Source organism: Populus trichocarpa, chromosome 6, assembly GCF_000002775.5.
Source record: "Populus trichocarpa isolate Nisqually-1 chromosome 6, P.trichocarpa_v4.1, whole genome shotgun sequence".
Lineage (NCBI taxonomy): Eukaryota > Viridiplantae > Streptophyta > Magnoliopsida > Malpighiales > Salicaceae > Populus > Populus trichocarpa.
Window position 1 is genome coordinate 11,019,085 of NC_037290.2, and position 23,226 is coordinate 11,042,310.

The following is a 23,226-nucleotide window of genomic DNA, read 5'->3' on the forward strand; positions in this document are numbered from 1 at the left end:
TTTCTGGTCTATAATAAGAAACAAAAAAGATACATATCCTACTACTTGGATTTATAAATTTTCCTTATTCCAGGCCACTTACCATCAACATGCACAATTTCACCATGATTTTTATATGTGGCCGGATTGCGCCCAGATCGGATGGCTCCTGCAGGGCTCCAGCTGAACAACTAAAAAGGTCAGTAACTGCCGTAACCCATTTTAAGTTAGAATTACTGCAAAAGAAATCTTCCTTCAAAATTATTTTCTATAAGAGAACATTTAATGAATCTTCCTTCTTAATTTGCAGTCAGAAACTTTTACAATAAGCACAATTTATGCAGTGTGATAATGAACCAACAGTGCAGAGAAATAAGGAAATCAATTACACAAGAGATAAGGAGATAAAGGTGAACATTTGTCAAAGTAAAGGGAAGAACAGCTGAACAAATTCTGGATCGTCTCTAGGGTATAAAATGATCAAGAATACAACTGTCCATTCATATTTAGAGGTACTTATTCAGTGAACAATCCAATACTTAGCTGTAACAGAAAACAATGTTACCAGAGTGGGAAAGGAAACAAGAAAGAAGTTGGTGATTTAAGAGTTGCTGAAACAGCCATCTCAAAGATATCGAGTTAAAAGAACCTTTAGGCCACATAACGAGCTTAACCTATTTCTCTCATTCTCCCTTGCCTTCTGTTAATATATTAGACTTAGTTGCTTATTAGTAACCACTAGCATGAGCATCTACTTGTTTACAGGCCAAATCACAAGAAAATAGAGAATCCTGGTTCTCTAAGCCAATGCAGTAGTGATCCAGCAAAGTCATGAAGGTACCGAAGAATATCCAAACAAATTGGAATATCAACAAAAACTTGTAAAATCGCACTTAAGACATTCTAATCCTATAGTTTAACAAGTACGTCATTGTCTATTATCTTACAAACGGGCAAGCGTACTTCAAAAGGGATCAATACAACAGCATTACAGCTCATATTAAAAAGAACTGGTCGTTTTAGTCAACAGTACCCATAAGAGTAAAACTCACTGATCAGTGTTGATTTGTGATAGAGCAGTTAATTTTCCGGATCTCCCTGATTAATTCACAATGATATGGAAACTCAATCATACTGTCCAATTGCATGGTGATGTGCAAGTCCACTTAATTTCCAATACCCAGCAAAAACATGAGAAGGAAAACCACTAGAAAAGGTAACTTTCAAGGAAGCCGGGCCACATAGCTAGGTTTTTATAGTGTAAGCAGTTTCAGGAAATACCTGAATTTATATGCTAATGGGTTATTTGCAGCTGCTGGGGATGGGAGTCCTCCACAATAAGAAGTGAAGGATTTTATTCTCCCTTTCCGAACACGTACATTGTTGATCATCTTCATTGCCATCATATGATCTGAAAACAATGTGTAATTACAGATCAAAACAAAAGCAGGTAACAGGAAATCATGTATACATTTTGGTTTTCAAAAATCTGCTGGGTTGTTATTTTTAGATATTAACAACCACAGATACAAAGAACAAATGAAAGCTTTAAGGAAAAAAATGGCTTTAGTTTGATGAAAAAATAATTAAAACTTATATGAGAAATCTGAATCCAAGACTATAAATCTTCATGGCTGATGTTGGAAATGGGTTCAAGTCATTAAGTTGCATGAAATGATAGTAAAATATGATGAAAAAATATGGACAGAATGATGCTCTAAATTTCAGGAAGGTCCTTTTGAAGTCAACAAATGCATCTATACTGGATACCTCCTGATTATGACTCTACATGAAATTAATAATCTTATCATGCTAAGGATATTGTAAACTGGTAATAAGTATGTTAAGCCTTTGGATCTCAAAACATAAAACTTCGATGTTTGGTCTTCTAGCAAAATCTAGAATGAAACCAGACCTATGTGTTTATGTATTTTTAAAGGAAGTTGTTGATCAGCACATGTCATTCATGTGGTTATGTTTAGAAATAGAAGCTAGCCTTGAAAGGCTTAGCTGGTTGGTAAATGGGTTTGCTCCCATGCTATCATCAGGGTTTGAATCCTACAAGAGGCGGCAGAAAAAATTCTTTTGTGAATGCACTGGTCTAGGTGTGGATGGCCTCCTTATGAACTAAACAGAGGGACTTAGCCCCCCTCACCCCCCCCCCCCCCAACCCCCCCACAAAAAAAAAAGGAAGAAAAAGAAAAAGACATCATGGAAGCATACATTATCAAGGAAAATGTGAGATATAGTAACAGTGTAATACATGATTTTCTTTATAATGGAAATTACCAATTCCTGGATCCAAACCCATCTCGCCAAGAATAGTAATATCAGCAGCTTTTGCCTCTTCATGTAGAAATGACATAGAATCATCAACGTAGCTTGCTGTGACAAGATGCTTTTTAAGCTGAATCAAGAGACAAGTCATGTCCTTAGCTAGAAGAAAGAAATAATGTAAAGCATTGCAATATTTCTAACATATCCAATAAATGACATTGAACTTCAAGAATTTGTGGAGACAACAAAAACAACTTGTATGATGAACCTCATTTTAGTATCAGGCTTAATTTTCCATCAAAATCAATGTGAACGGACTATGATGCATAATGAATATCAATAAAGAGTACAATACCTTGATGCATGCATTAGCTATGATTACGTGGCAACTAGGGGGAAGTAAGCTGACAACAACCTCAACCTGCACAAGGGCAAGAAAAACATTGGCGATATATAAAACCATGATCCCGCACTTATCTTATCTTATCTTGGGAAAAAAACCATGTTAGGGTGAAGTTGAAGTAGATTTTCCAGATGTCATAATGCGGTGATTTCTACCATATTGCAGCCAGTTAACAAATCTCTGCCTTATTCTCCAGTTGGTAAAGTATCATTCATTATAGGTGCATGCTATTTTTTCTTAGGTTGTGAAGCCAACACTCATCTAAGTGTCATTAAATTGATAATGATAGAATTTATCATCACAACATTGTTTCTCAAGAACTAGTGCAGCCAATTTCTGATGAATATATGATATATATCCCTTTGAATCATATTGCATAGAAAGAGGACTTTACCTGTGAAATATACTTGCAAAGACTTTCATCATCCTTCACATCAAGCTGAACTGCCGATGCATTAGGAATTCCATCTATAATCTGCACCAGACCAATTAATATTATGTCAGAACTTTCTAATGAAAAGAATAGCAAGCACACCAAGTTAAAGCTTTTGAATGCAAAAGAATAATATGCACACCAATTTATATCTGAATAAATACAACACTGACATGGATGCACAGATATAACCATCATTGTTATGGTTACTACTAATTCACATCCTTGAGAATTAAAATTTTGTCATTATAACATAAGTTGAAACCTTGCTGTTCTCACCAGAAATTGATAAGGTAAAGTTTAGAGGTTTTTTTCTCAATTATACCTCTTCTGCATCCTTAAGATAAAGAGAAGCAACGACAACTTCGACTACATTCTGCCCTTCAAAATCAGTATTCAGACATGCCTTGTACCATTCACGAGATGAAGTGTTTTCATTTGATGTTAAAAGCTCAACAGCTGGTCGACAGACGCGGCCTGCACCAATAATTAGAACAGCGGCCTTCCTTTTTGTATCATTTCCCTTATTCATGTCATTCTGCTGGACTTTACCAACCTTCAAGGAAATTCTATTTCCTTCTTTATTTAAAGTTCCATTACTTTCATCTGGATTGGCAAGAGAAGTTAAAGAATCAATAATTTGATTCAGAACTGCCCTATCATGTGCACCAACCTGTCCAAAGCAATAGGAAAACCTGTCATGAGGTTTGAAGAAATCCCATGTTGGCAAAATGCAATGTTTTTTGCTTATGGTTATTAGGTTCAATAAAGTTTCCACTTCAATCTTTAATTATATGAGCATATAAAAATAATCGCTAATTTTCTGAGCATATCAACAAAGAACTAGAACATCAAAAGGCAGCTATCTGTCAAAATTATTCCTGACAAATAAACACAGCTTTGACAGAGGTATTTGCACGATCACAGCTGATCTGTTTCGTGTAAGAAATCAAATATAATTCAAAGATAACTTAGAGATTAAAATAAAAAAGAACTGAAAAACAAACACCAACAAGTTTAATTTTATCCAAACGTGTGAAGAAATTTCTCTTGCATAAACAGGATCAAACTGAAATAAGGTCTACTCACTTCGAGATCAGAGTATGACATAGCAGTAGCACTTTGACCCACTTGACACTTAACCAGGTGGAAGGAGCCACCAGCAGCTTCGATGATATCTAATGCCTCATTTATTAGGAATTGATCAAATAAGTGTCCACTCAGAGATACCTGTCAATTATAATCATAAGAGCAGCCGATCATGCATGAGATGCTGCAAGGAATCCTAGGATTATAAAATGAGTGGCCAATATAATTTCGTGTGGCTTTAATTGAAATGAGTCAATAATCTTTTATCTTTCCAACTACTTCAGCTAAGCTCTTTATTGAGCTGGCATATGAGGCATCACATCACCAAGAGTTAGAAAATAGAAAACCTTGCTTAAGATGGTCTCTATTGGACTTTTGAATAAGTATATTTTACAAGAAAAAAAAAAAGGAAGCCATTAGAATAGAATACAAGGAAAGTCCATGTCCCGCGTGGGTCCCATGATTTGATTACTCACTATTTTGTGCTAATCTATTTCTTGTTGCTTTCTCTTGGGAAATAGCATTACTCAATTTTCTCTATTATGCCAGCACCCTTGGGAACAATGTTTAGCAGTGTCTACCCATTTCTTTTGGCTATAACCAGAACATGTTGAGAGAGCAGTTCTTTAGTTCCACGAGTTTTGAAAGGAAGTTGGTAAACGGGTGTGATCAGATTTTGATTACTATAATAAGAGAAGCCTTTGCATTTTTGTGCTTCCATCATTTGATATGATGAAAACATTTGCTCCATATTTGCTGATGGAGCTAGGTTTTAAACGATGTAACGTTAACTTGAATCTTTGGCTTCTCTACTTTGTTTTCTCAAAGAAATTTGTACTCATTCTCATTTGCCAGCATAAATTATGAAAACAAATAGCATGATCTACAAATTATATTTAATCTGGAATACAAACGCGCAAGCAAAACTGAATAACTTACCAAAATACTGAACTTATACTTGCTAGACTTTAAATTTGTATGACTTTCTGCTATATCTCTGCACATCATGAAAAAGCGTTCATGTTATTACTAACAGAAGACAGCATATACATTCTGAATAGACGCAATAGCTTTCACAGATCTCTTGGATCATTTGAATGCATTACAAATCCAATGACTTGATACTATAGCCAAAGGTTTGCAGAAACCTTGTTGCTGGTCAATTTTATTTCATTGCCAGGTAAAAGCAGAACTAGTCCTCTAAAACTTAATATTACCCCCGCCTCCTTCCCTTCTTCGACTATATAAGTTTCAAAGGACGAAGGTGGTTTTCAAACTGTGAGGTTTGATCTGTAAATCTATGTGGTGACATCCAAAACTGGTAGGCAGTAATTCACCGCACAAATAAATAATGTCAAAGAGAAGGAAAGAAAAAATATTATGAAATGGAATAAAAAAGCTTACTCTGAATCAGACTTTCGCATGCGTGGAATGTATTCAAACAAGGGGGCAAGTGCTCCTCCATGGGCTATGCAAGCATTCCTTAGATGTGAAGGTAGCTTAGTAATGTCAGTTGTTGAAGCCAAACTGCCAATAAATTGGGATAGTATGTCTCCGAAATGTTGGGAAGCCTTTCCAAGATTTATTGGTTTGGTACATGTTACCATGAACATTGATTAGATAATGCACGAGTAACCTAGACCTATTGCTAAGAGAAAGAACAATTACAAGCTTAAAGGTTAAGGATTGGAATAACAAACCTCTTTTGCAAACTGTGTAGGAAGAATGTCAATGGATGAAAATATCACACCATCACCCTCCATGCCATGGTGATACGAATCATTTAATGGATCATATCTGACAACAATGATAACCAATCAACACAGGAATAGTAAATAGCAATTGAAAGTTATTGTTGGCCAGGATGCATGTTAGAGCTTCAGCTGGTGAAGGTGTGAAGCAAACTACAAATACTAGAAAAGCAAAATCCAAGCACTCTAAGTGGAATCAGCAGAGACAAGCCACACTGTTTGTCTTTAGGGAGACAGTTGAAAGAAAAGTTTCATTTTGAGTTTCTGTTAATCATTTGTGACAATTTCCTTCTTAGGTTCCATCATCCTTTGGGGTTGCACTTCTTCCAAAAGCAATTTTTAAGGGGAGTAAAAGTTGGTTTTTAAAGATGCTCGGTGTATTCATGAATTGAAGGGTTACATGTTATTAGAAAGAGAGAAAATAATTAAATGAATTAATTTATGCACCATCTCTTAATTTCCCCCAAATGGGATGTTAGATTGATGTTATTTAAGATCTTAGTTAAAGCTACGCAAGCAAACAAGCGTAGTAAAACACCTAAACAACTGCCTGCATGATCATCACCATCTCCAATTTCAGTCAAACTAAACAAGGAAAAAATCAATAAAGCATAGGACAAGAAAATAGTTGGCATACAATGTATTTCATGAAATACTAGAAGCTAAAAACGTAATACCTCACGAATGGTGAGTCAATTGATGTGGTTTGGTTAATGAACTCTAATGAGCCCTCAATATCACAAGTTATGTCAGCAATTCCAATAAGCGGACATCCTCTCCTCGTTAGATCTTGAAGCTGCTGGGTACTCAACAACCGAGGAAATCTTTTTTCCCAGTACATGCAATTGACTGCAGTACAGTAAAGTTAAACAGTTACTAATAGCACACAATGATTCTACAACTAAAAGGACAGAGAAACACATTTTGATCCGAAGTTGGGTCATTTATAAGCATAAATCAGGAGCTCGAGCTCAAAAATTATTTTTGAAATAATCTAATAAGGCTTGACAATTTGGAGGTCAACAAGGAAACTCCATCAGCAAGAGCTCGCTTGTAATAGCAGAAACTTTACTGTGTGAACTCAGAAATGACAATAGCTTACGGAAAAATAAATATTATACCAATAACAGATGCATATGGGGCTATTTTTTCATGGAAAATGGGCTTGTAGTGCTCTGGATGTGCATAATAGTCTGTCTGCACCGAAAACAAAACATCTATGGTCAGAATAGTTCAAATTTAACACATACAATCCCAATGAATTCAAAGAAACCAAGTGTTCACTCTTAATTGAATATCAATGACTTCCAAGGCTTTAAAGAATTACTAAGCACATTTGCATCTCGAAAGTTAGGAATCTAATAACTGATTAGCACTTTAGGTTATTAAGCAAACTATAAGTGAAAATTGATTGTCCTTGGTATGCTAAGAGTTAATCGAGCAGCTAAAATCTATTGAGGCTGACAGTAAGGCAGTTCACACAAAGATGAGATATCAACTCTATGAACGATACACCACAAGACCTAGTAGAAATGTATCATGCACTTTGGCAAGGAAAAAGATAGTTGATCAGGTATGACAGACAGCAAAACCAGAAACAGAAATACTGGAGAATCTTACTTTATCAAATGTTTTTGAAGAATCTAGGTGTTCAACCATGTCTTGACAAGTGACAACACAACCATATACTTGGAAAACTCTCTTCGAAGCCTTTTCAGGTGGAATGACATCCCTGCCCTAAGCAAAAACAAGAAGTTGACTTAGGTGAGCGCCAAAGAAATGTTGCTGAGCAAAATAGCAAAAGAGACAGTGAGAAAATTGAAATGATGAAGAACAGGAGTGCATGGTATCATTTTTAAAGTATAGTGGCAATAAATTAGAGCGAAATGATAACTGAAGACCCCTATAGAACTTTCTGTGGTTTCTGGTCAGATTTTTCTATTCATCTTAACCTGTTCTTTAAAAGAGGTAATCAGGTGGTTTCTTCTGCCAAAAAGTTGCTCAAAGCTTACTTGTGCAAATAGCTCTGGAAGTCTGCTTGGATCAACAAAAGTGTGTGGAAGAAGCTTAAATATCTCTTGTGCGCCATGAGAAACTATTAGGAAAAGGAAAAGACAAGAGAGACATACTGCATGAGAAATATATGCCTTTAAAAGTTTGCAGCAGAAATCATTGTGTTTGCGTGTATGTGGAGCAATTTAAATGTATAAACATGAAAATCAAATTCCAATGCAACTAGTAATTGAATTAACAGCAGCACTTAAGAAACATGTAAAATACTTCAGAACAGAATGATATATCATCAAGTGATCTAAGAGTGCAGAGACTGAACTTAATACCATGATCCACATCTTTGATAGCAACAATATTGAATCTATCAGCTAAGGACATCATGGATGTTTGGAAAATAGAATATAAAGTAGCTCTTTACCATACCATTTCCATTTCCAGATCCGGTGAATATGAATACCAAAGGACAGATTCCTGATGGCAATCCAAAAGTAGCGATCTCTTCTCCGACAGAAATAACAGCAGCTGTGGCAGCAGCCAAGGATGAATACATGTAAGCTTCACCCAATGAGAGGAACGGTGTTGAATATCCAAGACTTAGATAACCTGAAGAAAAATTGTAGTAATAAAAACAAAAGGGTTAAAATCAACTCCAGCTGGAATATTCCAAACATAGCAGAACAGGATCATCATTTCAGCATCACTAAATGAAATAAGGCCCTATAAACATAAACAACCTCCTCGTACCGGAAGTTAAAAAGAACAAGAAGGAAAAGGTAATTCCACAACCCTTTCCCTCAAAGGAGAAACAGGGAAGAAGTGTGCAGAAGTAATTGTGATTGTATGCAAACAACCTCTACAAAAACGAGACATAAAAGTGCGTAAGATCAGTAAAAAGGATTCCAGAAGTGGAGCATACGCTTTCCTAATCCACCCAAGAAATCAATGAACCCGGCTCTGCCAGCAAATTTCCCAAATGCAAGTAACCTTTTACCATGGTCCCCAACAATGAGTTCATAGTCATACAATGACACCCTCTGAGCTAGTACCTACATGACAAAGAGAAATCAGCATGGGCAAAATTATCATCATCAATTTATCACAGCCAACAAGGACATGAACACAAAGAAATACCTTATCCAACAAAGGCATGTTTTCTTTCTGAGCCTTGTGAGTATGAGAGAAGAAGGCATAAGCTCTATCATGAAGAATCATATCCAGCTGCACCAAAACCAAACAAATCAATCAAACTTCCTAACATAGTCACCCTTCAAAACCAGAGAACATACGATCTCATCACCTTGGGCTGCTTAATTCCCACGATGAGACCACATTCGGACAAATCATCCGATATCTCACAGCCAACATCCTCATACATCGCATCATGATGAATACGCTTCGTCGACGGCTGCACAATTATCCGAGCCACCCCAGTTTTATCCTTCCCACTATGCAAAAGTCGAGCACAATGAGAGGGGGTTAAAGGCGTCCTTCTTTCCCACTTGTTCACTGACTCCGAGAGGATTCCAACAACTCCATTACCAAGCATGGTGTACGTACCTTCTTCCCTGTTCTTCCTGAATAAAGCAATCATACACTGAGCATTATAATTTAAGATAACCTTGTTGCAAGATGACGAAACAAACTGTTCCTTAATATGCTTGATTTTGAAACTATTTATGCCATTCCAAACAAGATAACTTTCAAAATAAAATATTAAAGTAGAACAAAACCAGTTGCACTTGCAAACGCAATCAAACAAATTATTTAAAAACATAGCCTCCAATTATCGTCTCGATAAAAAACAGAATCGATCAATAAATAAATATATGACGACGGACATGCTTGAAAGTGAAAGAATGATTATCCAGATTTTTTTATTTCTTCCTAAGAGCTGGAACAAATAATGCATGCATGGATTACATCAACAAATATAAATTTTGAACAATTTTCTTATACATATATAAAAAATAGCCATGGCACTATTTGAGGTGGATCACAGTACTTGAAACTTTATTGATCAAAAACCCCACAGTGATCCCCAGCAGCTTTACACTTAAACCTGAAAATATAACCAGAGAATAAATATAAAAAATTAATCGTAGTGCTGATTCATAAAAAGAAAGAGAAGAGATGAGAAAAGGCCACCTTTTAATCACAAAAGTCTTAGTCCCTCCACATTTAAAAGAGAGACGACTCTGTTTTATCTTCCTCTTGTTTATCTATTTTCTGTCAGAGAACGAGAGATAATCTCTGATTCTGATTCCGGGCGTTAAAAGTGAGTGCGGATGCAAGTGCTAGAACAGGTCATTCAATGTGATATCAACATCGTATGTATTACAGCTAAAATAATATTTTTTTATTTTTAAAAATTATTTTTAATATTATTATATAAAAATATAAATAAATAAATTTTAACCGACAGTGCCTAATAAAAAGGTATTTAAAAATATTGTAGTAATTATTTTTATAAAAAAATATTTTTTTTATTTTTTAAAAAATATTTTTAATATTATTATATAAAAAATAAATTTTTAAAAATTAAGTTTTAATCAACAGTGCCTAATAAAAATGTATTTAAAAATGTTATAGCAATTATTTTTATAAAATATTTTTTGATTTAAAATATTTAAAATTAATATTTTTTTATTTTTTAAAAATTATTTTAACATTAACCTATCAAAATATCTAAAACCATAAAAAAATAATTTAAAAATAAAACAATAAAAAAATTTAAATACTGCCTCTAGCAACTTTTTAATTTTTTTTTTTACGAATTTTGAACTGGAGTACAAAAATTTGAGTAACAAACTGTTTATTTCAGTTTTTATTAAAAAAATAATTAAACTGAAATTTTTTTTAAAAAAACTTAAACCGGGTCAAAATGACCGGTTTCGATTCTGTTCTGTTTTTAGGATAAAAACCGGTTCAAACCGGTTTGGCTCGGTTTTTTCCGGGTTTGGCTCTGTTTTTTTTATTTGGCTCGGTTTTTTCGGTTTTGCTCCGTTTTTTTGGTTTCGGTTTGGTTTTTTTGGTTTTTTGCTTATAAAATCAAAACCGAACCGAACTGGCCTGTTTTTTTAAATTTTTAATTGGTTTTTTTTAATTCAGTTTTTTTAATTATTTTTTTTTAATTTTATCAATTTAATTAATTTTTAGATTTTTTTCGTACTCCTCCATTGTCGTGCTGCTATTTCAGAGGAACATGCATTCCGGAGTTTCAGTTTATTTGTTTGTTTTTTCTTGAGAAAGGACTTGTGTGTGACTAGACGATTATTCATATGATATGGATATGGCTGACGTAATTAGCAAGAAAGTGGTGGGTCCACACATTTCCCATAATGTAGTGCCACGTTTGTTCCATTTGTAAGTTATCTAACCACACCCACCCACACTGCTTTCTTGTTGGCAAATGGGACAAGTTAGAAGAGGAACACCGTGGCGTCACGTTTTCCTTGTGAGAATCCCAGACTACTTCCCTTCCGATTTTTTAAGATAAAATTAATAAAATGATATATGACATATTGCCACCTATGCTAATGTTAGATTTTTTTAAGGTAATATTTATAATTATTTTATGAATAATTATATATAAACCTAATAAGTATATTTTTTTAAAAAGCTTTGGCTCATGAATATTCAATGAGAATAATGTTTTATATAATTTTTCATATTAATTGTAGTTTTATTTTTTTATATAGTCATAAAAAAATATAATTAAAATATATTTTTTTGTTTGCTGAAAATTTCTATATAGATCATGATAAATTCTTATTTGAAAAATCATTATTCTGATAAAAAGACATACTTTAGTCAAAATAAGAAAAATAAATGAATAATAAAAAGGAGATTTTTGACTAAAGAAACATTTTTTCTCCTTCTAAATTTAAACCATTTATATTTGCAAGATTATCTATTTTAATTGCTTTAAGTTTTCATTTAAATAACCATTGCTATTCATAAGAAAACATTTTTCATCGAAATTAAAAAATTACATTAACAAGAAAAAAATAATTTTATCTAAAAAACATATTTTTTATTTTAAAATTTTAATCATTTGAATTTTAAAAATATTTATTTTAAAAACTATAAAATTAAATGAAAGTAGATTTTCAAAGTGCACGGGAAAAAAAACAAGTGGCATCCTATAAAGTTTAGAAAACAACTAGGTTTTTTTTGGGCACATTATGTTACAAGTTAGATAAAAAAAAATCGTAAATAAAAGTTGTTCAGATCGTAATAGATTATTTGATATTATTATTAAATATGACTCAACGAGTTAATTTTGAATTTTACCAACTGGATTTCTTGTTTAATTCGAGTTTAAAATTAACCCGTATTAAAGTTTCTATAATGTAATCCACATAATTTGATGAATTCAAAGATAACCTAGAAGACTAGTAAAAAACATGATTTGTGTAATAGCCCGGCCCAACCTATCGTATATTGTCTGCTTTGGGCCTTATTGCCCTCACGGTTTTGTTCTTTGTGACGCAAGCCCGCTTTTGAGCTTGACGTCCCAAAACCCGTACAACAGATTAACGATCAACACTACTCATACAGCCTAGCTCTGGACGCTCACTTTTGATGTTAGATATCACAATTTGACTTGATAGTATGATAACAAAAGCAAACACTTGCAAAATTGAATGCTAACAAAATATCATGATATTTATGTTAAACTACGATAATGACATTGACGAGAACAAAGGATAATCAAGTTTGTTATATGTGATGATGTTTAAAACTCAAAAACATTATAAGAGAAAAAAAAACTAAATGACTATAATAATCTAATAGAAAAAAATAAACTAAAAAAAATTCCTCTTTAAATAGGAAAAAAAACTTTAAAAGCATCATAATAAAGAATAGATAAAATAAAAACAAGAAAATATCTATTCTTCTAAAAAAGTATATGCATTAAATAACAAATAATCTCATAAAATAAATTATGATAATTCATTTAAAATTAACAAAACATTAACGTATGAAATTGAAAACAAAAATCTAAAAAGCACTCAATTGAAAAAAGAAAAAATTGAAAAATAATTTTTATTTTCTTAAAAAGGCTACCTCCTTAATTGATGACAAGCGGGGAAAATACAGTGGGTAAAGGTAATACGCAAATCTCTCTTCGAGAAATGAGGTGGAAGGATTTCGAAGTTCAATTTCTAAAGTAGCCCAAAGCAAGTCCCGAAGGAGACTGAAGCCCCCTCCGCGAGTTTATATGCGACATGAATCGGCCCATTGAGCCCCTCCTCGGCCTTTGTTCAGTTGTGGAAAATAAAAGAATTAAAAAACATGGTAAGGTTCTGGTTTTCCCCAGAAAGTCCTCACTCTCTCTTGCTCTTTTATCACCTTCCCCGCCTGTCTAATTCTTCATTGATTTCCCTTCTACCCAAATGATCAAAATGGCTGACCAGTCGCAAGCACACTCCCGAGTCCCAGACGACACTGTTTACTACGCTATCTTCCCGGACTCCTCTTCCCTCTCTAATCCCTCCGCTTCCTCTCAATCCCTCCACCTCTACCTCCAAATCCTTGACTTCATTTCTCCTTACACCTCCTCTTACATCTGGCAACACGAACCCTTCTCTCTTTCCCTCTCCTCCTCCTCTTCTCCCCCTCTCCCTCACCTCCACGGCAAGCTCCGCTTTGGCGACAACATTGAAGATGAGTGGTTCACTGTTTTCCTTCTCTTCCAAATCTCTCACCACTTCCCTTCTCTCTCCATTCGAGTCTGGGACAACGACGGTGAATTTCTCCTCATTGAAGCTGCCTTTCATCTCCCTCGTTGGATTAACCCCGAAACCAGTGATAACCGTGTGTTTATTCGCCGCGGTGACATCCATATTGTCCCGAAAAGCCGGTTACCCAACCCGAAGTTGATCGATTCCTTGAAGTTCTTGATAGACTGCGAGGGTGAGTCACGTGCGGCGGAGTCTGTTCAGATTGCGGTGAAGGGTCGGATTTCTGATTATCCAGAAAGAGCGAGGCGAAATATGCATCAAGCTAGGGTTAGGGTTCCGGTATCGGTGGCACAGGTCTTAAAGCAGGAGCCGTGCTTGATTTCTTTGGCGGTGGAGGGGTTTTATGATAGGGATATTGATACAATGAAGTATGCGGCAAAAATGGAGAAATTTCTTAGTAAAGGGAAAGAGGAGGAGTTGGTTTGTGTGGTGATAAAAATGTCTAGAGCTATGTATGCTCAGTTAATGCAGCAGAAGTTTCAGGCACCCAAGTGCTATCGTATGCCAAATCGAGGAGATGACCTGGGTGCGTATCTGGAGGCGGAGTTAGGTATGAAGATTGCTTGTGGGTTCGAGATGATGTATCAACAGAGGAGGAGGGAAGGAGAGGAGGGTAAAGGGAGCACGTGGTTGAAGTACAAGGAGAGTTTGGAGAGGAGTGGGTATTTTGAAGGATTTTTGCCAGGTTCGAAGGATTACAAGAGGTTGATGGAGAATGCTGAGGGGTATTACCGAAATAGTACCTTGTTTTCGAGGACCAGGTATTTATTTTTCTTGATAATGCAAGAGTTTCTAGTGCATGGTTTGTTTATATGATTGTGGTCAAACTCTAAATAAATTGCTGAATTGGTTATCCCCTAGCAGAGGAAACATAATTGGCTAGCAAAGCTGGAAGATTCATGAATTGTTAGACATCAGGTTCCATCTTCTAGTTTTGTAGGAAAATTGATTATCTGTTGCAGTTTGTAGAAATGCCATGCATCCAGCATCACATCTCATTTTTATAATTGTTTTTAAATTTTCAAATATGAGATGTGGATGTCACAATATCAATATTTTAATGGCTCTTGGAAGCCTTTTTCCTTCGAGTTATGCAAAATAAACCTGATTACTATTTGATGTTACACAAATGTAGTGTTGCTTTCTTTGGTTTTTGTTGTTTAGTCATTTCTAATGATGAAATGCTATTGCAGTCAAATGATGAGTGCTCCAGTGAAACGGATTGATGAGATTCTTGCTTTACCACACTCAGCTGATGATTTTAGTTGCCAGGAGGTTCCACCTTCTGATGATGATTCTTGGCTGTATAGTGGAGAAGATGAGTTGAATGCTGCTCTACAACAGAGACAAAACGAGATGGATCTCTACAACGCCAAACATAAAAAGAAACAGATGCCAAAAGAGTCACAAGATGCTGGTCCTTCATCCAGTAGTAATTTTGATGATTTTGATCTTGGTGAAATGGCAAAAGCTATGCAAGCATTCGTGGATAAAGCATCAAGTTACAAGGGAGCAGAGGTTCCAGAAAACAGGTTTGCACATAAACCCTATGGCGTCCGAATTGCAGAAATCTTGTGCCTAAACTCTAGTTTAATTGTATAATTCTAAAAGATCAATGCTCAAATGTATCTCCCTCATGAAAGTTGTGTTTTTTGGTTGACATTTTTATCGACTGTGATTTTTAAACTTGTATTGGCTAGAGAGTGGTGTACCTTGGTGACTTTAGTATTAGGAATTCCTGAACTCCAATCTGCCCTAGCTTGGGCTGTACGTAACTTCCTGATTTCAATTCAGTTTGTATAAACATAGTTTGTCAGGTCTTAACTTGCTTACCCCATTTCAATTTTTTTAATCTTCTTCTTCTTCTTTGGAAGGGTGGTGGGGTTAGATAGAACTTATTTGTAACCATTAACTCCAGGATAATGCACCATAACTTGTATGTTGATGTAGTATACCTGGTAGAAAATTAAAGTTTTCAAGCCACTGGCTTTTCTTGCTTGTTAGGATCAGATTTTTTGTCATTCCTTGTTCAGATTTAAAATGATTTGATGTGAAGTCATTACATAGATTATATGTTGTTAACCTTTTGATTTAAAGCCTTGCATGGACATGTTTAAGATGCTGCATACCCATTCATTCAATGAAGTAAAGGAATAATGTTTATTTTCAGTTGCTAGTTATGTGATTAGAATACCATTGTTGATCTCTGGTTGGAGCTATGATAGTCTTTTCTGAATCATGTTGCTTATGTACTCTAGGGAACAAGAGGCATCAACACCCCTTGGTTAGACTAGAGATTTATTCCCTTCTCCCTTCTTATATTTCAGCCTAAATTGCCTGTATCTGATCCATGCTGCACTGTTCTTTAGATTGGATCAGCAACTAAGCACAACATTCATGTATTTTGCTGCTTTTATTTGAAGGAATATGAAAGAGGTGGACCTTGATGTGGAGTGTTTTCTAAATGACATGGAATCAGTAATGAAGCGCTATGGCCCTAAAGACGGTGCTGCCGATGTTGATTCTGAAGAAGCATCCTCATCTGACATGGATTTTGGTATGTTTATTCTTTAGTTTATTATGTTGCATAAATTTTTTATTCTCACATGTGCTGCTTGTGGGAATCATATACTTTCTTCCTTTTATGTTAGCTGGTCAAGTCTCACATCATTTTAATCTAGAAGCAGCAACACAAATCTAATTAGCTTTCCCTATACTTAAGGAGCTCTCTGTCTAGAGGGTAGTGATGTTCGTTAGAAAATTTTATGTGGTCCTTTGATTTCTAAATCTTATGGCTAGACTTATTACACAATAATAGACAACAAAGCTACAACTAAAATATGATGCCTGACGGCATAAGATAACTGTCAGTTTGCTGTTTTTGCAAGAATTTGCATGCTTTTTTAAGAGGCTTTTCTGTTAGCGGCCAATTGTTTTTTATTTTTTGGGTGGGATGGAGTTTGGTTGGGATGAGTGGCTGTGCTGGGAGCTTAGTAAACTTTCAAATTGTTATAAATCACGTGGCTTAATCATGCACATGGATACCTATTGTCTGGATGTTTTGGGTTTTTCCGCTCTTTGTTGTGTTAGCACATAAAGCCAACTCCTCTTTGCTAGAGAATATTTAGTTAACTTGCATGAGCTCCAAAGTATATTTGGTGAATTTAGATCAAGTTGAAAATTTATACTGAAGTAAGGTGCATGTTGTGATTTTTCATTTGGGAGATTCAGTAAGGTGAAAAACAAACTCTTATTTAGATGTTCTTGTACTAGCCATCATGTTTTCATATGGCTATGTCATCCAAATTTTGATGCTACATGGATTTCAGAGGCTGACTTTCTTGCATTGGATCTCGAGGTTCGGGATTCTTATCCCCAGACAAACTCTCCATGCTCAAGTTCTTCTTAACCCGGGAAGAATGATGCGGGTCCGCATAATAGATTTTGTAGGGCTATTTATTTTAGAAAGAAACTAGATTATTTGCCCATGCAATGCCATGGGCTGGATAAAAAAAATTTAACCCAAAAATAATAATTTAGGAAATGATTATGTTTTTAAAAAAGTAAAAGAAATTCGATAACCGGATTAAATCTTCATTAATTTAATAATATTATAAAAAAATGAGGTAACAAAAAAAAAAAAAAAAAATGAGCCAAAAAAGATGGGGAATGAAAATAAACTTTTAAGACAAATTTCAAAGCTGCCATCTATTTCACTTGTTTTTTTTCCTTTCTGTCCTTTATTTTTCAATTTAACTCTCCCTAAAAAAAAAATACAATTGAGTGCTAATTTGGATTCAAATGAGCTTAATTGTGCAAAATAAAAGTTCGAGAATCAATTAAAAAAATCGTTGCTCCAATTCACAATGATCTGTGAGATAGTGAACAGTAATCATGCTACTATAAAAGAAAGAGCACTTTTAGTATATACATCTTGTTCGTGCATGCAGCATATCAGCTCTTTTTTGAGACAAAGCATTAGCACATGAATGGAAGGCTCTTTTCCATGTTTCTTTTGGTTCTTAATTTATTACTTGCAACTATTTTTCTCAGATGAGTCTGAAGATGAGAGTGATATTATGGAAGCTTCTGAGGATAATGTGGACGGGGAGGACACTTTCATGAACACTTATTCTGATGCTCTGAATGAGGAACTGAAGAACACCACCCTTAAGAAAAGTTTTGTTCGTACAGATGACCAATTGTCCAAGAAAAACGAGGTAGCTTTCTCATATTTTGCTTGTGTGGAGTCTGCTGAAATTTGGATTAGGCAGCAATATTTTGTTCCTATTCAGTGAAATGCCTTGTAATGTGCAAAAGAAGATACTTGTCTTTCTAGAAGGGTGTTATTTATTTATTTTGCATGTGTTCTTTTTGGTAGATTTTTAGGAGGTTCAAATGCTCGGTTTATTCTTGCTCTGCTCCATGTAGTGTCAAGTTAAAGAAGTTTAAGCAAAATGTTCAGACAATATGCACATTTAAAAGTAGGAATTTACAATATCTGCACTCCTTTTTTTTTTTTTCCTAGAGTGCCTTGTTGCGTCAATTATTTAGATCAAATTATGAGATATATGAATTTATTCGCGTGTAGGAGACATCAAATACCATGGAGGGCATGGATGAAGAATTTACTCCCGTGGATGTTGATGTTAACCTGGTGAAGAGCCTGCTTGATTCCTATTCATCTCAACAAGGACAACCTGGCCCCACTTCCAATTTGCTGGGGCTCATGGGTCTACAGCTCCCTCAAGATACCACTAAGGGCAAATGAAGCCATTACATCTTCTCCCCTCATCTCATATTTCTTGTGCAATGGGGTTCATGATTTTGCGAGGTAACCCATCTGCACTGCTTAGTGTCAACTGAACTTTTAGATGCAGAATTTCCTCATGTAACTAGTGCCTATATACTCTGAACCATCTAGTATAATGTTTGAAGTGTTAATTATCCAATTTCTGGTTTGATCAGTTTGTATTTAGCCTGACTACGTTTGATACTTCTGAATTGGATTATGGATGAGGTGGTGGATGCGATTTTAGGACAGGAATTGAATTTACATGAAACAGACCTGAAAACCAGCGAAATTGCCTAGAGTGCGGTGCGGTATGGTCTGCCTGCGGTAGCACATTTATTGTTGAAAAGGCTTGCCTTCTACTAGTCTCTCTCTTCCATAGGGTCTCATCTCATGTCTGTAAAGGTGAAGACATTGATAAGTAATTCACCTGCCATTTGTCATTATATAATGAGCTGGAGGAGTTCTGAAGGCAAGATGACGAAAGATACCAACTCATCACTGAAGGAATGGGTTTTTACCCTATGGCTAACAAATCATAATGATGTTTTCGTTGGAGAAATTGTGCTATTAGCATACAAAATTAAAAAAAATTAAAGAATTGATATAGTAACAAAAAGCTTTGGTAAAATAGCACGGATACAAGTTGTTAAATTATGTTATTTTTTATTTAATTGGTTGACCGGTTTTGAAAATAACAAGGAAAGTCGTAAAACTTTTAAAGGTACAGGGTTTTGGTGAAATTTTTTATATTTAAAGATTTAATGGTCTGTGTAGTGATACAGTGACTATCATAAAGAAAATGGTTTATGGAAACTCTTGGAAAAAATTAAGTGCAATCTAACAGTCGGATTCAAATTTATAACATTTATGAACTATTATTCTATATGGCGTGACCAGATCTTTTCTTGGACTTAAACTTATCTTGCTGATTTATAAATGTATTTGCTAGACCATTCACGTAATCTATTTGGAGTAGATTTTTATTTAAATATGAATGACTTATACTTGATTGCTCAGAATCACTTACTACTACATCGAACAATAACTTTTTAAGATTTTTATTGGAGTCTATTTTTAAGTTTACAAGTTGAATAAAGATAATTTTGTCTCATAAAACATATTTGAAAGAAAAACTTTTTAAATTTATGATTTTTATATAAAACGGTCAATAGATTAATACAATTGGATCCAACCAGCTGATGTTGAAGATTGTAGTTTGACTATGCTACATTTCAGAAGCACGATATTTACTAAATGTTGTTATTTTAAGATGCGATAATTATCTTATTATATTTATAAATAATAATATTTAATAAATATTGCATTTATGAAGCTGAACATGATCACACTGTTATTTTAAAAATAAAATCCGTTTTCGTGACGATTTTTCATGAATTCTGACCCAGCAGATACGGCCATACTATTTCCCCTGATGTAAAAGGACCAATTCTATTAGACTGATGAAATAAGCTCAAAGGGATAACCCGAGAAAGATTTGCTTGGACACTATGGAGAGGATAGCTGACAAAAACGGAGTCTTGCTTCGACTTGATGAGAAAAACCTCTCTCGAGTGAGGCTCTAGCAAAATCTACAAGTTTAAGGCCCAAATGGTTGTCTCTGGGTTGTAATGCATTGTGCTCAGCTGAACCAATTTGTTTAATGAATTTCAATATACTATCGACCTGAAGTTTTGTTGGGTTTGAGCTATGTGTGTATATATATATATTACCGCCCTTATTTCTCTCTAAATCATTGATGCGAGAGGGATTTACTTGGCATCATCATGCCAGACATTTAACGAAATGTTTTAATGATAAATTTCTTCGAATGCCATCATCAATAATATCTGAGTGATACAAAGGGGGCGAGGTGGGGAAAGAACTAGCATTAAAAAAAAACTTGCAGGATTGTTTCCTATGAAGTTCAAATCTGAATGCAAAGCTAAGTTAGCATGGAGGATTTCAGTGAAAACCTTCATATGCAGTAGTGGCAAAAGTACAGTGGCAAGCAGCAAACAAAATCGAAATTACAAATTGCAGAGCATGAGGGTAGGTAGGTACAGCTTAGAAAACTGGAAAAATTGGCGGTGGTCAAAAAAGCATTGTAAAATGGGAGGAGGACCATTACAATGCAGACTGAAATAAGTGATGTTATAGACCCTGAAGGCTGGTTTGAGTGGGATGGTGACTTTGCTATATAATTATATTTTTAGATTGTTTTGATATGCTAATGTTAAAAATAATTTTTTTAAAATAATTTTATTTTATTTTGATGCATCTTTAAATGAAAAATACTTTGAACCGTCACCGCTACTATAATTCCAAACAGACCCTTTATCTACAGAGAGTATACCAGAATACTTGACCAGGTGCTAACACTTCCAATTTATTTTTTGTTTTTTAGGATAAAAGTGTTATTTTACTGTACATGAAAATTGAGAAAACCTGAAATATAATTATCCAAAAATCCATCCTTTTTTTAATCTTGAGGACAAGAAAATATTTTTACCGTTACGAATATTGTGAAAAGTCAAGAAAGCTCTTAGTTAACAGTTCTAAATTTTATTGACTCTTAGGGTAAACGAGTAGTTTTACTGTGTTAAAAAAGTAAAAAAGACACATACATCTCCAAACAATATTCTAATAATCACTAAACCAACTGAACCAGATGAAAAGATCCAAACACCCCGAAACCGAAACCGAAAGCTTAAATTTAGTTTTTTTTAATGAAATACTATAAGATATTTAAAAAAAAAAAAGAGAAAGAAGAAGCTTTCCGTCCGGCCCAATATTTGGGTGGAGCGGATTGGAATAAATCCAATACCTCATTCCATAAGAGGCCAGGAAATGGGAGGTAACGAGGGATTTCCTCCGTGCGTTCAGTCCATTTTGCAAATGGAATCTAAGCTTAGAGAGTTAAGATCGCAATCTTTCATGTCTTCTCTTATTTATTTCGACAAGACATATCGTATCTCTTGGTGGGGTTGGTAAGTTTGAGTTTGGACATTTATGTTTTAATCAACAATGTTGACCATTCAAATAAAGTATGAAATACAAACTAATTTAAGAATAGGTTATTGAAATTATTATCTATGAAATCAGCTCATCTAAGAACTCGAGTTGTTAGGTGAATTTATAATAATAATTTTATATTATTTTCTAACATATTTTATTAAATAAAACTCTTTAAACTTAAAATTTAATAAAATCTTAATACCATATAATTCGATAATTTTATGGGAAACTTTAAAATGTATAAGGAAGGTATCAAATATAATTTTATTTGCAAGTATAAAGAGATGAAGGGCTTGGAAATGTGGAGCTAAAGCATTCTACTGACAAATCCCAATAAAGAGAGATCGGAGATTTTGTACAAGCCATGTCAGTAGACAGAGGCGGCCAAAAGTCGGTTGCAGGTAGGTCCAAGATGAGAGAGAGAGCCTTCAACCTTCTTCTTCCTTTTTTTTTTTTTTTTCCAATGTTTTGAAACACATTAAGAGAGTGGCTTAACATCAAAAGAGAGATTGATTGATGCATGGCCTTCAAGTTATTCCAAAAGAGAAGGAAATCGTGTCAAGATAAACCTCTTCATTTGTTGAAAATATTAATGGCTTTTCTTCTTCTTTTTGAAGTATTTCGATTTTTCACTACAAAACAAAAGAAAAAAAGAAAAAAGAGAAATTGATTGATTGTACATATTTTTAAATAAGAATTATACTTTAAATAAAAATTATAATATATTTATTTGGAACACATTGAGAATATATATTAAATAGAATAGCTTATTTTTCTAACAGACACTCTTAAAATAAAATGATTTTTGCAATATATTTTTAACACATTATTTCAAACTGAAATACATTTTTAATATTGTTTTAAAATTATAAATTAGTCTAAAATATTTTTTTCAAGCAAAGAAAGAATTAAAACCGAAGATCATGGCCAATTCATTTGGCAAGAGATTATTAAAATTCATTCACCGAAAAAAAAATTAACAATTTAATAATTTCATATTTCCTGATTGTTGAAAGACAAGTTTCGAAACTTATTTTGATATAGTTTTAAATGAATTTTATTTGGGGTTTTTTTTTGTTTTTATCTGGGTATTTTCATATCTTTTTAAAGGATGAGACTAGTCCCGTTTGGGGTATGTAGCTGTCCCTCCCAATAAGTGCGCTTTCTGGGGATCGAACTTGTGTTCTCACCATTGCAAGGATATAACAGTGTCTTAACCGCGAGACCAACACTTCATTGGTAGATTTTATCCGGCTCTAAATCATTATTTCAATGCGATAAGAAATTAAATATGGTTTTCCACGTGGGGAAAATAATTTTTATTTTTGAAAATAACAAGCATGAACTCCAATTATTCATATTCATAATAAGAGGATTGAATCTCACAAAAGATAATATTGCTCTCCAAACCACCCACACATGGTCCACATCTTGGTGCGTTCAATTCCCGATTCAAATGATCAAATATAGTAAAAAGTATTAATTAGCCGATTGTGGAGCACAAGCATGTGAGGTTGTTCTTCTATGATGAAGAAACACAGAAAAGAAGAGATCATACAACTATAGCTAAGCTAGGCTAGGGCAAGGTCCCCTCGTAAGAGCCTTTGCATCTTATACCGTCCCCATGAAAACATTAATTAAGAAAACGAAATAAAGTTTGAAAATGAAAACATACACACACTATATATTAATTATATTATGTTGAGAATAAAGCATACTAGCTG

General features: G+C 34.3%; 2 protein-coding genes across 20 annotated transcripts in view; one reads left to right on the forward strand and one right to left on the reverse strand.

The window, feature by feature from the left end:
- Positions 1-23,226, reverse strand: part of LOC18100258 (alpha-aminoadipic semialdehyde synthase) — a 46,181-nt gene that overhangs the window by 17,660 nt on the left and 5,295 nt on the right. Inside the window, exons 1-18 of one of the 18 annotated variants that reach the window (XR_008059401.1) lie at positions 9,243-9,587; positions 9,077-9,163; positions 8,862-8,991; positions 8,369-8,548; positions 7,945-8,027; positions 7,553-7,669; positions 7,054-7,129; positions 6,610-6,781; positions 5,882-5,978; positions 5,586-5,752; positions 5,121-5,178; positions 4,182-4,322; positions 3,418-3,765; positions 3,054-3,134; positions 2,612-2,677; positions 2,269-2,386; positions 1,261-1,390; positions 83-162 (exon numbers count right to left, since the gene is read on the reverse strand). Coding sequence is in view for 15 of the 18 variants with exons in the window: in XM_006381473.3 (XP_006381535.2) it covers positions 83-162; positions 1,261-1,390; positions 2,269-2,386; positions 2,612-2,677; positions 3,054-3,134; positions 3,418-3,765; positions 4,182-4,322; positions 5,121-5,178; positions 5,586-5,752; positions 5,882-5,978; positions 6,610-6,781; positions 7,054-7,129; positions 7,553-7,669; positions 7,945-8,027; positions 8,369-8,548; positions 8,862-8,991; positions 9,077-9,163; positions 9,243-9,536 (2,425 nt within the window). In the remaining 3 variants the exon portion in view is untranslated. Of the gene's footprint in view, positions 1-82; positions 163-1,260; positions 1,391-2,268; positions 2,387-2,611; positions 2,678-3,053; positions 3,135-3,417; positions 3,766-4,181; positions 4,323-5,120; positions 5,179-5,585; positions 5,753-5,881; positions 5,979-6,609; positions 6,782-7,053; positions 7,130-7,552; positions 7,670-7,944; positions 8,028-8,368; positions 8,549-8,861; positions 8,992-9,076; positions 9,164-9,242; positions 9,643-9,947; positions 10,005-10,090; positions 10,246-23,226 lie in introns of those variants that run through there. The other 17 variants (XM_006381473.3, XM_052453566.1, XM_052453567.1 and 14 more) reach the window with 17 other exon arrangements.
- On the forward strand, positions 13,246-18,849 carry LOC18100261 (protein ecdysoneless homolog). 2 transcript variants are annotated; one of them, XR_002982631.2, is made up of 6 exons: positions 13,246-14,453; positions 14,886-15,224; positions 16,116-16,249; positions 17,746-17,912; positions 18,284-18,526; positions 18,661-18,849. XR_002982631.2 is itself a non-coding variant. In XM_006381478.3 (5 exons), exons 1-5 carry the CDS (start codon positions 13,345-13,347, stop codon positions 18,461-18,463), a joined length of 1,929 nt encoding a protein of 642 aa, XP_006381540.1. In that variant the 5' UTR covers positions 13,246-13,344; the 3' UTR covers positions 18,464-18,659. The 2 variants fall into 2 exon arrangements, 1 of the variants encoding a protein (XP_006381540.1); XM_006381478.3 differs by lacking the exon at positions 18,661-18,849 and having other exon boundaries at positions 18,284-18,659.

Excerpts from the sequence above, each read along its gene's own strand:
- LOC18100261 (XM_006381478.3), top strand. The coding sequence starts at position 13,345 with ATGATCAAAATGGCTGACCAGTCGCAAGCACACTCCCGAGTCCCAGAC. Across the intron at positions 15,225-16,115 it reads GCAGAGGTTCCAGAAAACAG|GAATATGAAAGAGGTGGACC; the intron begins GTTTGCACATAA and ends TTTTATTTGAAG. Across the intron at positions 16,250-17,745 it reads CTCATCTGACATGGATTTTG|ATGAGTCTGAAGATGAGAGT; the intron begins GTATGTTTATTC and ends TATTTTTCTCAG.